Below are 13,108 nucleotides of genomic sequence, written 5' to 3'. Positions count from 1 at the left end.
CAGCATGGATTGGGGTCAAATCTGGTGTAGATGGAAGTCAGTGCAGAAAGATTGCATTGCTGCGGCTAAAGTGTTCTTGGATTGGCACAGTGGGCTGTACCACAGCTCAGGCTGTTTCTGATGCATGTTCCCTCTCTGCTGCCTCAGGACTTTTGCCTTAGAACTCTGCATTTTACAGTCTTGCTCTGAACATTACCATAATTGTTGACGAGCACACTTCACCTGGCATGCAGCTCTTGAACTGAAACTGCTGAAAACAAGATTTAATTTGTCATAGCCCATGACCTACAGTGACATGTAAATGTATTTGCCACTTCTCAATTTCTTAGTTTTTTGCACATTTATGTTTCTGATCATCAAACAAATTGTAATATTAGTCAAAGATAAGCTGAATAAATACAAAAATTCATTTATGCTAGCCACATCCAGGTCTGATTACTGTCAGACTTGTTGAAGCAAGAAATCACTTAAATAGATCCTGTCTGACAAAGCGAAGTAGGCTAAAAGATCTCAAAATGTAACACATCATGCCACAATCAAAAGAAATATCTGGAGACAGTTACAAAGCCATTTCTAAGGTTTTGGGACTCTGCTGAACCACAGTGAGAGCTCCACAAATAGAGAAAACTTGGAACAGTGGTGAACCTTCTCAGGAGCGACCAGCCTACTAAAATTACTCCAAGAGTGCATCAGCGACACATCCAGGAGGTCACAGAAGAACCCAGAACAAGAACTGCAGGCCTAACTTACCTCAGTTTAGGTCAGTGTTCATGATTCAACTATAAGAAATAGTCTGGGCAAAACTGGGATCCATGGAAGAAATCAGAGCCGAAAACTACTGTTGATCAAACACAAAGGAACACAAAGGCCTGTCTCACATTTGCCAAAAAATATTTTGATGATCCCAGAGACTTTTGGGAAAATATTCTGTGGACTGAGAAGAGAAAGTCTGAAAGTTTTGAGTCCTGGCGTAAAACTAACACAGCATTTCATAAAAAAGAACAACATACCAAGAATCAAACATGTTGGTGGTAGTGTGATGGTCCGGGGCTGCTTTGCTGCTTTATGCCAGTTATCACAAATGCTTGATTGCAGTTCTTGCTGCCAAGGCTGACCCAACCGGCCATTAGATTCAGGGGGAAATTACTTTTTTACACAGAGCCAGGTCGGTTTGGATCATTCTTTTCCTTTCATAAATGAAATCATCATTTAAAAAAAAAACTGAATTTTGTTTCCACTCAGGTTATCTTTGTCTAATATTAAAATTTGTTTTATGATCTGAAACATTTAAGTGTGACAAATATGCAGAAAATCTAGGAAGCAAGGAAATACATTTTCATAGAATTCTGCTCATCAGCAAAAATCCTTCACACAAAATTGGGGCTCATTTTGAAACAGAAGATGATGTTTGCTCTCCGCACTCGAGTGAGGCCCCTGGTGAGATTATAGAGTGAACAGTCTAAACAGTCCTAACAGAACTTTAAGAAATGATCTATAAATAGCAGCACAAGAACATATGAAGGGAAAATTTGAAATCTGGTCAGGTTTCTGATTTCTGAGTACAGGAACCTTCTTCTCGCACCTTGAATAATATTTTTTTTGCTCAGTATTACAGCTCTCACAGTATTTGGATGTTTGACGGAATTCTTTAAAATAAATTTGTTGTGTTCAGTTTTTCTCAGTATTTTACATTTATTTCTCACCGACATGCAGCGTGCTGTTTAGTCATTGACAGACCTTGGAATTTAACTGCTATTCTGTCTCTGTGGGTAACTCAAGCTTATGTAGAATTTTGCGGTGTGTCTCTATAAAATGTGGAGAGTATAGAGGAACAAGAAAACAGACAGGGTGGGACATGAAGGCAGCTGAAAAAGGAATAGGTAAACTGTAGCTGTTTTTATCAGTGTTTTGTGGATTGGAATGCTGCTTCAAGTCGTGCAGGACAGTGGTCATTTAGATATTAATATGTTATCAACTGAATCAGATCTGATGTTTTTCTCTGGCTGCCAGATGTCTTGTCTATTCTAACTATTTCTCATCATCATTTGCTCTCCAGGTACAAGGTAACACAGGTGGAGCTGTTTGCTCTGCTGTGCCGCCTGGCAGACGAGCTGCTGTTCCGCCAGATCTCCTGGATCAAGAAGCTGCCCTTCTTCTGCGAGCTCTCCATAGAGGACTACACCTGCCTGCTCAGCTCCACCTGGCAGGAGCTCATCCTGCTTTCCTGCCTCACTATCTACAGTGGCCAGGTCTTTGGAGAACTGGCTGACATCACAGCAAAGTACACACCGTCTGATGATGAGCTGCAGGGGTGAGTGGCAAGTGGTTAGAATGGGGGAAAAAAATAATAGTTTAGTTGATTTGTTTCTGAGGTTTATTATAACTTTAATTATTTAGGTGACAAAAACAATGCGGCAAACCAGGATTTATTCACTGCATTTACTATTAAATAGCTCCCTTTATTTTCTTAGTGCTACACAGGTTTTTATGTAAAAACTGTAAAAAAAAACAACTGTAAAAACAGATGTGACGAGGAGGGGAAAATGACCACACCAAGTAGAACCCTCCTTGTTGAAGTGTGGTATAACCAATATTTACAAAACAGACTTAATTTTATTATTCGATATGGCCCAAAATGAGTGACAGCCCTCCATGAACTCATCAAGAAAGTGTTCACAATGGTCAAGCCAGAAAGCCATTTTTCCAGTCATAATTCTTTATGCAGCTAGAGCTTTACATAACGGCCTTTACAGCACTTGTTCATTGATTTCCTTTTACCAACCCAGAAGTTGCATTCATGTTTGATACTGTCTATGCAGTAGTAATATATATCTACATTGTTAAAGGTGTCACATGAAACATGTCATGAAACATTTTTCCACCCGCTCTGCAGAGTACCTTAACCCTGCTTAGCATTTTAGCATGTGCCAGCTCAGTGATTTTTATGGTTTTATAGCCTACAACTGTTCTTTATTTTCCTCAGTGCTCTCAAACCTGGTTTCAACCACAGCTGTTTTTTACTGAAAGAGCTGTATGCTAACCCAGCAGCAGATTACAGATAGCCAACGTTAGCAGCTAGTTAATAGAGATTTAGCATTCACCAACTCCTGAAAAAATATGTGGCTATTGAAATTCTAAAGCAGAGCTGTTTGTGTGCTGATATGATAGAGAGAAACACCTGTATCATTTCCTTTTTTAAGGTAATGATGTGTCACTGTGACTAAAAATTTCTTTGTACTGCTCTAAACAGACTAATGTTGGCTTATCTAGCAAAGAAACACGTTAGAGTATTTAGATTCATTGATAGATTGATTAGATTTTTTTTTTTTTTTGTAGCTGCAAAGAGTAACTAAGTAATAAATCAGTTATTACTTTTCCCAAATAACCAACCCATTACTGTGTATTGCTGAATGTCTTACTGTATTTCCCCATTCCTTCTAGTGGTATGTAAGCTGTGTCCAATCCAGTCATTGTGCATGTTGGCACAGACAATAGCCTTCACATTGTTGAAGTATTCATATTATTAAATATAGAGTGCTTTTCTACTCGAACACTCAAAGCGCTTTATACAACATTCCTCATTCACCCATTTACACCCATTCATACAAGCACTTTGCCCAATTGCTTTCTATCTAACATTCACACACATTCACACTCCAATGAACACATCGGGGAGCAACTCGGGGTTCAGTATTTTGCCCAAGGATACTTTGAAGACTGATTCAACCAGGGATCAAACCACCAACCTTCTGATTAGTAGGTGACCTGCTCTGCCAGCTGAGCCATAGCCACCCCAATTAATAATAAATATCAGTCAGTGGCTAAGAAGCTCTTATTCAAATTTTAAAGAAGCACCCACAAACTAAGTATAGCTCCACAAGACTGGTGATGAGGCCTGTGAAGGAGGGTAGCTATTTAGGCTACATTGCAGAGGCTAGCTCTAAGGTTGGTTAAAGCCATCGCTCCCAAGGAAAAAAAGCTTATCACTGCTTCTGTGGTGGAGGAGAAGCTACCAACATCAGCTCACTATGCAACAAGCAAAGTCAGTGTGTAAGAATTACAGTTAGAGGTAAGTGGAAAGCAATGTTTAATTTTTGGTAGTGTAAAAGTTGCTTGAATGAGTAAATTTTCTCAGTAGGGAACTTCTGAGTTTAGGAGTTACTTGTTAATGGCAGTCTTGTCATTTTTTTATTGTAACTGAGTCAAAAAGGCTGCTTTAAAAGTACAGTTACTACTTTAAAAATAACCTTGTCTGACACTGAAGCCAAATAGCTTAATCTGACACACATAAGCACAACAGTAAGGACTCTAGCTCGATAGTCATGACATTGTTACATATCAGAAAGAAATTACCCTCATTCATGTGATATGTTTTGGTAATACTATCTCATCTATGGTGATTACAGCTGCCTCCTATTTGTCTTTTGTGGGGCTTTTTTACTATAAGATATTAAATGTTAGTTTTATGGTCCTGGAGCTGTGCCAGTTCTATATTTCACTAAGAATGACGGCAGCAGTCGGGAGTTAAACATTCCCTCTGCAAAGGCAAGATGTTCCACTTTGTGAGCTCATCATCTCTAAAATGGCTTGATATTTTTCTCCGTCACAGCAGGAAAGGTGTTATTGCTGGGTGAGGCCCAGTGAAGTGGTCCGTGAATAGGAGGACTCCTCAGGACTGAGCTGTGGCTAGCACTGTCTGGCATGTACACTATATATGCATGTTTCGCTCTAGGTAGAAAAGGATGTGTGGGGAAGGGAGTGACAGAGGGTTCCTGTGTAAATCAAACCTGTATAATCTGACCTTATGACACATACCGTATAATACAGCTCTGCTTCTTCGGTCAATTTGCCCACAGTTTAGTGGTTTTAGAAGTGGGTGTTTGATTTACAGTGGCATTGCTGATGTTTGAAAAGTAGAATCAATTTATGGATCTTTTCTTCATCAGGCTGTGGGATCAGCAAGATGTTTTAAGCACTTTTAATAGATCTGACATCTTCCCTCCCTTATTTTTTGCCTTCGCCATTGAAGCATGGAAGATTAAGATAATGGTGTTGGGAGGATTTTTTTTTCTTTTTTTCATTATACAGTGGATTCTAATGAGGACAGTAAACCCACTAACCTAATTCTTTGTTAGATTAATGGGTTTATTAACCTAACAGAGTTTTAGATGAGTTACAGATTTAATAGCGCTTCATTTTTTTCCAGCATAACTGACAAGTTTGTGTGTGATTGCTCAGATTCAGTGAGGATGGGATGGAAGTGATGGAGAGGTTGATAATTCTGTTCCGCAAACTCCACCATTTAAAGATCAGCAATGAGGAGTACGCCTGTATGAAAACCATCAACTTCCTCAACCAAGGTAACAAATCTCCAGTGTTTCTTTTCCTCACCATTGCAAGCTTCCTCACATGACTTTGATACCTTCCTTCCCTCTACAGATATCAGAGGACTGTCCAACATCTCCCAGCTTGAGCAGCTGAATAAACGCTACTGGTGCGTGTGTCAGGACTACATTGAGTCTAAGTACCCACTCCAGCCTAAGCGCTTCCCTGAGATCATGATGTGTCTGCCGGATATCCGCTGCATCTCAAGTAAGGCCTCAAAGAAAAGTTGAATGTTGAATGCTGGAAACTTTAGAAATGTATTTCTGTATTGTGTCAGACCAGTTTATATTCAGTTATGAAACACAATTAAGTCTCTGTCAGCTGCTGACCTTCTGATATGTATGGTTCCCCGCCCTGCCACTTGAATAACAAGCTAGTTACTCAGAAAGGAATGGAATGTTAATTTTATCTAGTGATAAATACAGTCATGGCTAAAAGTGTGTGTCATGCAGCAGGATGTATTATTATTTGTCACATATTTCTGTCAAAAATATTTTAATGCGTTAAAGCCACACAAATAACAAATAAGAGTTTTATAGCGAGGTGTGTGCTCCACTGAGTGCCCTCCTAGTTCCTACATGTTAACCTGTTCATTTCATTCCTGGGATAGGACAGTTTAACATGAGTCTGAACACTGTTGGTGCCAGCCTCACATGGCCACCAGAGGAACTGCAGTTTTAGGCACTTGCAATCCCTTCATTTGTCATTTGATTGCTTCTTGGACATGAGTAGAATAGAATAGAATAGAATAGAATGCCTTTGTTGTCATTATACAGGATGTACAATGAGATTGGAGACAATGAGACATGTCTCTGCTAGCTAAGCTAAGCTAATCATGAACTAAAGTCCTGTGTGTTTTGATTTTCTTCTCAGCAAAGCTGGTGAATGTCCCTCTGGAGCAGCTCCCTCTCTTGTTCAAAGCAGTCTTGCACTCCTGCAAATCCAGCCTGACCAGCTACAGGACCGGTCCATCGCCCTGTGTGACCGCCTCCTCTGGAAACTAAACCCTCCCCGACACCCGAGTCGAGGACTGGTCTCCCCTCTTGTGAATGTGACAAGCAGCTATTTTGTTTTTTGTAACTTTTTACTTTATATATTTATTACACGACAGAGCTGAATGTATTCTGATTTACACTGTGCACATGCTTCTGTACAAAACAAATGCTCGTAGATGCATTGGTCTTTGGCGTTTACAAGTGTGTATCCATTTTGCTCCATGTGTCAGTGTTGCCGTTGCTAGAGCTAGACTTTAAAAGAGTTTATTTTATACAGATGGGGCACCTAGGCACACGTGACGAGTGTTTTGAGACTACCTCAGGAAGATGTTGTTGCTATTTTCAGGTACCTTTTCTTACTGTTAAATGAAGAGTTGCCCAGTCTATACCAAAACCCTGTGGATGCTTTAATACCTCAATCAGAGATGAATGTTCAAAGAAGCTGCATAAATCAGTCTGAATAAAACAGTTTTTTGTTCCACTGAAAATACAAATTTAATTAGCAAAATTACAGTCAGACATCCTGCTTTTAGGAGGCGGTCTTGTCAATTTAACATTCCATGAGTTAAGGTGACAGTTGTTGGATCTGTGGGATCATTGAATAGGAGCATACGGGTATTTTTTTAACAATCATAGACTAGGGATGTATGGCTTTATTGCAGGGAAGGGGAGGACAGCTAGGTTTGCTGTTTTTCTTTTTATTATTTTTCTCTCTTGACCAAAGTGTTATGCAATGTCAAGCACCCACCGATGAGTAGGGAGCTGACAGCTCAACAAAACCCTTTTCTTATCAACGAAGGATAAGGATAAGAAATTAATCAGTCTGTTTCAGAGGCAAGACGCTCTGCAGGACAGAAAAGTACGTTGCCAGATTTCATTGTAAACACAGCTAAAAATGCACACTTTCTTGTGCACACGTATATGCATAGAGCAGACACGATGGCTCTCGTTAGAGGGATTATTTTTTGTTTTTGTGCTCTGCAGCCTTCATTGCCAGGGAAGGTGATGCATTTTAGCCTGCTCTCAACACACTGCGACTGGCTGTGTGATTAAAATGGTAGTTCATAAAATGTGTGGAAACAATATACACCGATCAGCCACAACATTAAAACCAGCTGCAAAATATTTGGTATGCGTTGTGCTTCTAAACAAATACTGACTCATCAGGACATGGCCATAAGACTGTTGAGTCTGTTAACTTATCCGTCCCGTGGCCGCACCCAGAAGCCAATGTCCTAGTGTCTGTTAATCGGACACTGGCAGGGGATCTTTTGGATCATGTCAGATAAGGATCTTTTCAGCATATAAAATGGATGCTTGATTAAATTTGGGGACTTCGGAGATTGAGTGAAAAAAACAATCTCGACCAGATTTTGCAATTCACGGTCTTCTGGGGGAGACAGCTGCCATCGGGGTGTGCAATTGGCAGAGGAAGGTGTGGTTATCCTGGTCTACAGCGTCCTAACAAACACCAAATTGCTGATAACTTTAGGGTGTGGGTTAGAATGTAGTGTTTTCTTCACCTACATTCGAAATAGGCAAATTTTCAGAAAAATTACAAAGAAACCCTGATAAATTTTGGCTTCACATTTTTTTCAAGGAAATCATTTTACACTTTTGTGTTCCAAACAGGTGGCCATTCTGTTAAAAGGGGTGGATGTTATCTAACCCTAACCTTAGATTGGTTGCCAGTGACGTGGTGAATGTAAAGTGTGTTGGAGCTATCAAAGTAACATCCACATTTAATGCCAGAACTTGCATAGTAACAAGATGATGATATTCACTTCAACATTGGTTTTAATGTTGTGGGTGCTCTGTGCATGCCAACCTTATTAGAACCCACTGAAACAAACCATTTAAAAATCAATGCTTATTGACTGCAGTTTTGTTTAAATGGTTAGATTCCATTTTCTTCAGCTTCGAATCAGTTGTTCAGTTTTAAAGCTCTATTGGCCAGTTTTGAATGGCAGTCAATTTTTTCTTAGATATTGCAGAATGTAAATCAGACCTGACCCAGATTTCACACTAGAACATGTGGAGACCTCGTTCAGGCCTGATTGTCGATGTTTTTAAATGAAATAAAAATGAAAATATCATTTACTGGCCTGAAGTTGAACATCTAATGGATTATCAGTTTAATCTGGCTATGAGTATCAGTGTGATTGACCACAGTCGTATTTCAATGAATCTAGGCTGGGCTTAGAGGAATTTAGGTGACTTACCTCTGGCTTGCATACCCTCTGTCACAGATATGCACATTGTTTTTAAAAGTGTAGCCACAGAAAAATGGTCTTTATTTTTAAAGTGCGAGATGATCATTTCAGACCACTTGAAGTGTCTTTTTGGATTCCTCAAGCTTCTAGCCATTTCACGATTTATGTAATTTGAAATGCAGACAAAATGCAGTCCTTGCAACAACTCTCTTTTGCACACGACAGTGAGGTTTGGAGACCTTGACCCTTGAACTTGGCCACTGCCCACCCAATGTGTTCCTCTCTCAGGTCCCTACCGACCTGGATCTAAACAGGGTAAAGTGAGTGTTATGTATTGCATTCAGGAGTTCCTCAGTGACCATACTGATGTACTTGTAGTATTAGTAGATGTAGGTTCCAGGACATTGTAGGTCCTGTTGTAGAAAGGTGTTTTTTTTTGTTTGTTTTTTGGGTTTTTTTTCCACCCCACCCTCCCTTTCATTCAGTGATAGTGGATTTAGTTTGAAGGTGAGGTATGCGGGGCAGATTTTTAAAACTCTTGGCATTGATGATGGACGAAGCAAAAGGCTGTGGCATCTTGAGAATGTCCCGGCTTCCCTCCCATTATGTCCAGCCCTAACAACACCACCAGTCCAATGTGGCGTTCCTCCTTCAAATGCTTCAGTTAGCCTCGTTTTGTCTTTTGATTTTTTTTTTTTTTTTTTACATTTTCATGTACCTTTTGTAGTTCATAATTAAGAATGTTTTGGGATTATTTTCTTTTTAGCTTTTTTTTGGGTTTGGAGTGAAGACAACACCTATCGTTTTCTAAACTTTAGCTGACTTCTTTTTTGTTGTTGGACATTCACCTGTCTACTCTGTGGACTAAAGTATTACTCAGGCCTCATCAGCCATGTTTTACATGGGCACTACTGACATATTCAAGCCTTTTCTATAATTTCTGAATAGGTTTACACCTCAAATGTGATGCTTTGGAGCCGTCGCTGTTTCCAACTACATATCAAGCCTCTGGGGAAAAGCCTCATTCTCGTCCATCAGGTCACCAGCGAACCACATAGGGGTCGGGTTACATTTAAGTCACAGAGGTCAAAGCAATTGTGGTGTTTTCGTTATTAAAATTAATTCTGTTCACCTAAATTCACCTGAAGTTCTTGCTACATGTAGAGGCAGTATTCTTCAAATTTGGAAACATTAAACCAAACTATCTGAAAATAGAAGTAACATTATTTTGTAGTTTTGATGAACTGACCCTTTACATCACAATCTCTCAGGGCAATTTTTTGTAGCAAAGTTTTTATGATGTGACTAAAAGGTTAAAATTCCATTTAAATGTGATGCTTTAACATTGCTTAGAGCTGTCAGGCTTGGCTGTTGGGTATACAATACTCCCATGTGTTTGTACAGCAACACTGCTAGAAAAACAGTTCAGGGTGTCCAACAGCAAAGTGACTTGAGGAATGCACTGAACATCACACACTGCTGAGATCTGACAGTGGAACAGGATCTGAGGGGGGATTTTTTTCCTTTAATGTTAGCAGCAAATAATATCTGCTCATCAACACCAAATAAAATTTCACCTCAGCCACCTTCACTGCCACCACTCGCACTTCCTAACTGTTACGGTTTGATACACACACGCTGGGGAAGGTGTTATTTTTTTTTTTTTTAAGTTCCTGTATTAGTATTTGTGTGTTGTGTGCAGACAAAGGGATATGCCATTTCTGTACTGAAACTACCTCACAATGTTAGTTACGGGCAAACATTTTTTTTTTCTTATTTATTGCTTTCATTACACCGATGTTGGGGTTTTGTGTCTCTCGATCCACTCTGTGACCTTACAGATGCATATTAACCACTAACACTGTTCTCTTCTTTTTAAATGCAGTTGCCTCGTTTTCCTCTCTACCTCAGGCACTCAGGAGCTTTTAGGGACCTTCTTCCTCCTCCTTTTGCCTTCTCTTTTTTTTTTTCTCATTTTTTAATATGCTGTTTCATGTTGAATGAGCATCATATATTTCACTCCTGCCCTGTTATCACGAATCAAATACCAAAGATGAAAGAATGTCAATGCGATGTCAGTGTCAGTGTGCTGATAAAGCGTTCATGTGATGTGTTCTGCCTGCAGTGAACCAGTGCTGCATTTTTCCATGTTGACCTTATCCAAATATGCCTTGTTATCTTTTGAATGCCTATTTGCTGTATTTGCCATGCCATGATATGCCAGTGTGGGTGTGTGTTTGAACATTGTGCTCCATGATTGTTGTTCATTGGTGAGGCAGCTCAAGATAACAGAGTATTATATCATAGCAGCCAATGGTGGTTATGATCAATTATCAATCTGAGAATGTAATTGTGGTCAGACTGACACCTCTTTACGTTTTACATGCTTGTGTAACTGTAACGCTGTGACATGCAACCACAGACAGACCACGGTGGTGTTACCGCTGGGGCTGGACACATACCTACCCCAAAATAGAGTTTGCCTATAAAGTTAGATTCTGGGTTTTAGTTGCTGTCCTATCATCGTAATGGCCTTTAATTCAAGATCTATAGATGTGTAGTATAGAGTCAGACTAACTAATCTGTAAGTGAATTGCCCAAAAGGTTCACTGTTCTTGTAGAAACAGCTTATATTCATCATATTTTCTGGATGTGCTTTCTGATAACTACAACAAACTTTTATGGTGCTTTGAAGTCTAATTCTCCTTCAAAAAAATTCTTAAAGGGGACCTGTTCTGTTTATTTACAGGTTCATAGTTTTTATTCTTATAGTGCATTAGGTTTGCTTGATTCACAGTTCAAAATGATCTGTATTGGGCCTTTTTTGGAACCTCTCAGTTCATCCAATGTCTGAAACAAGCAGTTTTACTCCCTTTAAGCCAGCTTTCTTCAGTTTTGCTGTCGCTTGTAGATAGAAAGAACAGCAGGTGGGTGTGGCCTCTGTGCCAAACATGACAATATTAGGGATATCTGCTCAAACTGCCGTGTTACAGAGACAAAAGTAGAAATGGTTTGTTTAGAGCACACCAGAAAATAAGGAGAAGCAGAATAGGTCCCTTTTAATATTTCATCCCCTAATTGCTCATATTGCTTGTCTTGGACTCCTGTTGTAATTCTCCCAAAATCTCAGTGAATTTTAGAAAATGGTTTTGCTCAGTTTGTTGCAGCTGTGATAAACAATGAACCACCTTCCACTACTTTCCTATAAAAAGCCACTATAGACAGAAGAACAAATGTGTCCAACTGTCGTGCAGTAGCACCATCAGAGCCTGGTTACAGGTACACACGATGAGAGGGCCTCGAGGGACATGAGTAGTACGCTGGCGACGTATCTCAGGGAAGAAATCAATGTATACGCTGTCATCAGACAACTGAAACACCATTGTTTTTCTCATCAGAAATCTTTTGTCTGCTCTTATTACGTTAACTACCTGTGAAGAATGTGATCCATTATGTGTTTAAAGCATGTTTAGAATGTGTTAGGACTTGAAATAAAATAAATGTGAACATTATGCAAGTGCACGTGGGCTGTCTTCCAGTTTCTTGCTGTCCAGCTCTTGGCTTTTCTACGCATGCGATGATGGAAACTAATGAGATGATGTTCTATTCACTGATAGGCAGAAGGTCTGGCACAAAAAGCTGAGGGGACCGGAATTTGGATGTGTTTGTCCCTGACCTTCTGCTTGTTGTACTCCAACGTGCTATTCACAACGAGATAGTATCATTAGAATAAACACAAAGTGTGTTTCAGCCTGGAAGGGAGTTGTCTGCTTTAAACATGCCAGGTCCACTCATTTAGTGTAAGTCATAGCAAAACAGGTGAAAATAACCTCTTTTTTTAAACACTAATCAAATATAATGTGTAGATTAAAAAAAATGATTTGCCTGCTGTTGTTTCATTAAATACTGTTTTAAAGGTTTTTAAAAAGGCAAAGATATTGCTACAAAGGCTTCTGTAGCTGTTTTCTTTCACCTCTTAATATTCACTGGTTCACAGGCAACCCATCTGAGGTTAGGGTTGGGTTTTGTTTTGGCCACATAGTAAACAGGCAAATTTTCAAAAACTACAAGATGAATAAAGTCTCATACACTTTGCCATTACAGTTTTTCAGTAAAATTCTGGGTGTTCTAAATGGGTGAAAATTCAAAAAAGTTCTGGATATTAACCTAACCCTAACATTCCTTAAATGATGGTCAAATTAAATACTTTATACAGTGCAGATACAAAATATACTATAACTACACAGTATTATACTGTAGTAGACTTAGTCTTTAAAATAGTGAAATATTGAGCTCATCAGAAGAAAGCTGTACTGCAAACTGAAACCAAACCATATTGGGTCATATACTTTAGGCTGATGTTAAATTTACTGGGCCATGACTTGGCTATACCTTATGTAACCTATACAAGAGATGCAACTATGTAGCCAGATACGCTTAGACTACAGTTTATGATCGAGTTTTCATTTAGAGCAACAAATGACCTTGTAATTAAATGCATTATCCTTTGAGCTC

At 39.3% G+C, this 13,108-nt stretch overlaps 1 protein-coding gene across 1 annotated transcript in view; it reads left to right on the top strand.

Moving 5' to 3' along the window:
• nr6a1a (nuclear receptor subfamily 6, group A, member 1a) overlaps positions 1-12,105 on the top strand; it is a 51,404-nt gene extending 39,299 nt beyond the window's left edge. The window contains exons 6-10 of the mRNA XM_030723801.1: positions 2,057-2,311; positions 5,239-5,360; positions 5,440-5,592; positions 6,259-6,379; positions 7,455-12,105. Of these exons, the coding sequence (XP_030579661.1) occupies positions 2,057-2,311; positions 5,239-5,360; positions 5,440-5,592; positions 6,259-6,379; positions 7,455-7,539 (736 nt within the window). The 3' untranslated portion in view covers positions 7,540-12,105. The remainder of the gene's footprint in view (positions 1-2,056; positions 2,312-5,238; positions 5,361-5,439; positions 5,593-6,258; positions 6,380-7,454) is intronic.
• The last annotated feature ends 1,003 nt before the right edge of the window (positions 12,106-13,108 follow it).

This window comes from Archocentrus centrarchus, unplaced genomic scaffold, assembly GCF_007364275.1.
Source record: "Archocentrus centrarchus isolate MPI-CPG fArcCen1 unplaced genomic scaffold, fArcCen1 scaffold_27_ctg1, whole genome shotgun sequence".
Lineage (NCBI taxonomy): Eukaryota > Metazoa > Chordata > Actinopteri > Cichliformes > Cichlidae > Archocentrus > Archocentrus centrarchus.
The sequence above is the reverse complement of the archived record's forward strand: the minus strand, read 5'-3'. Positions and strand labels throughout refer to the sequence as shown.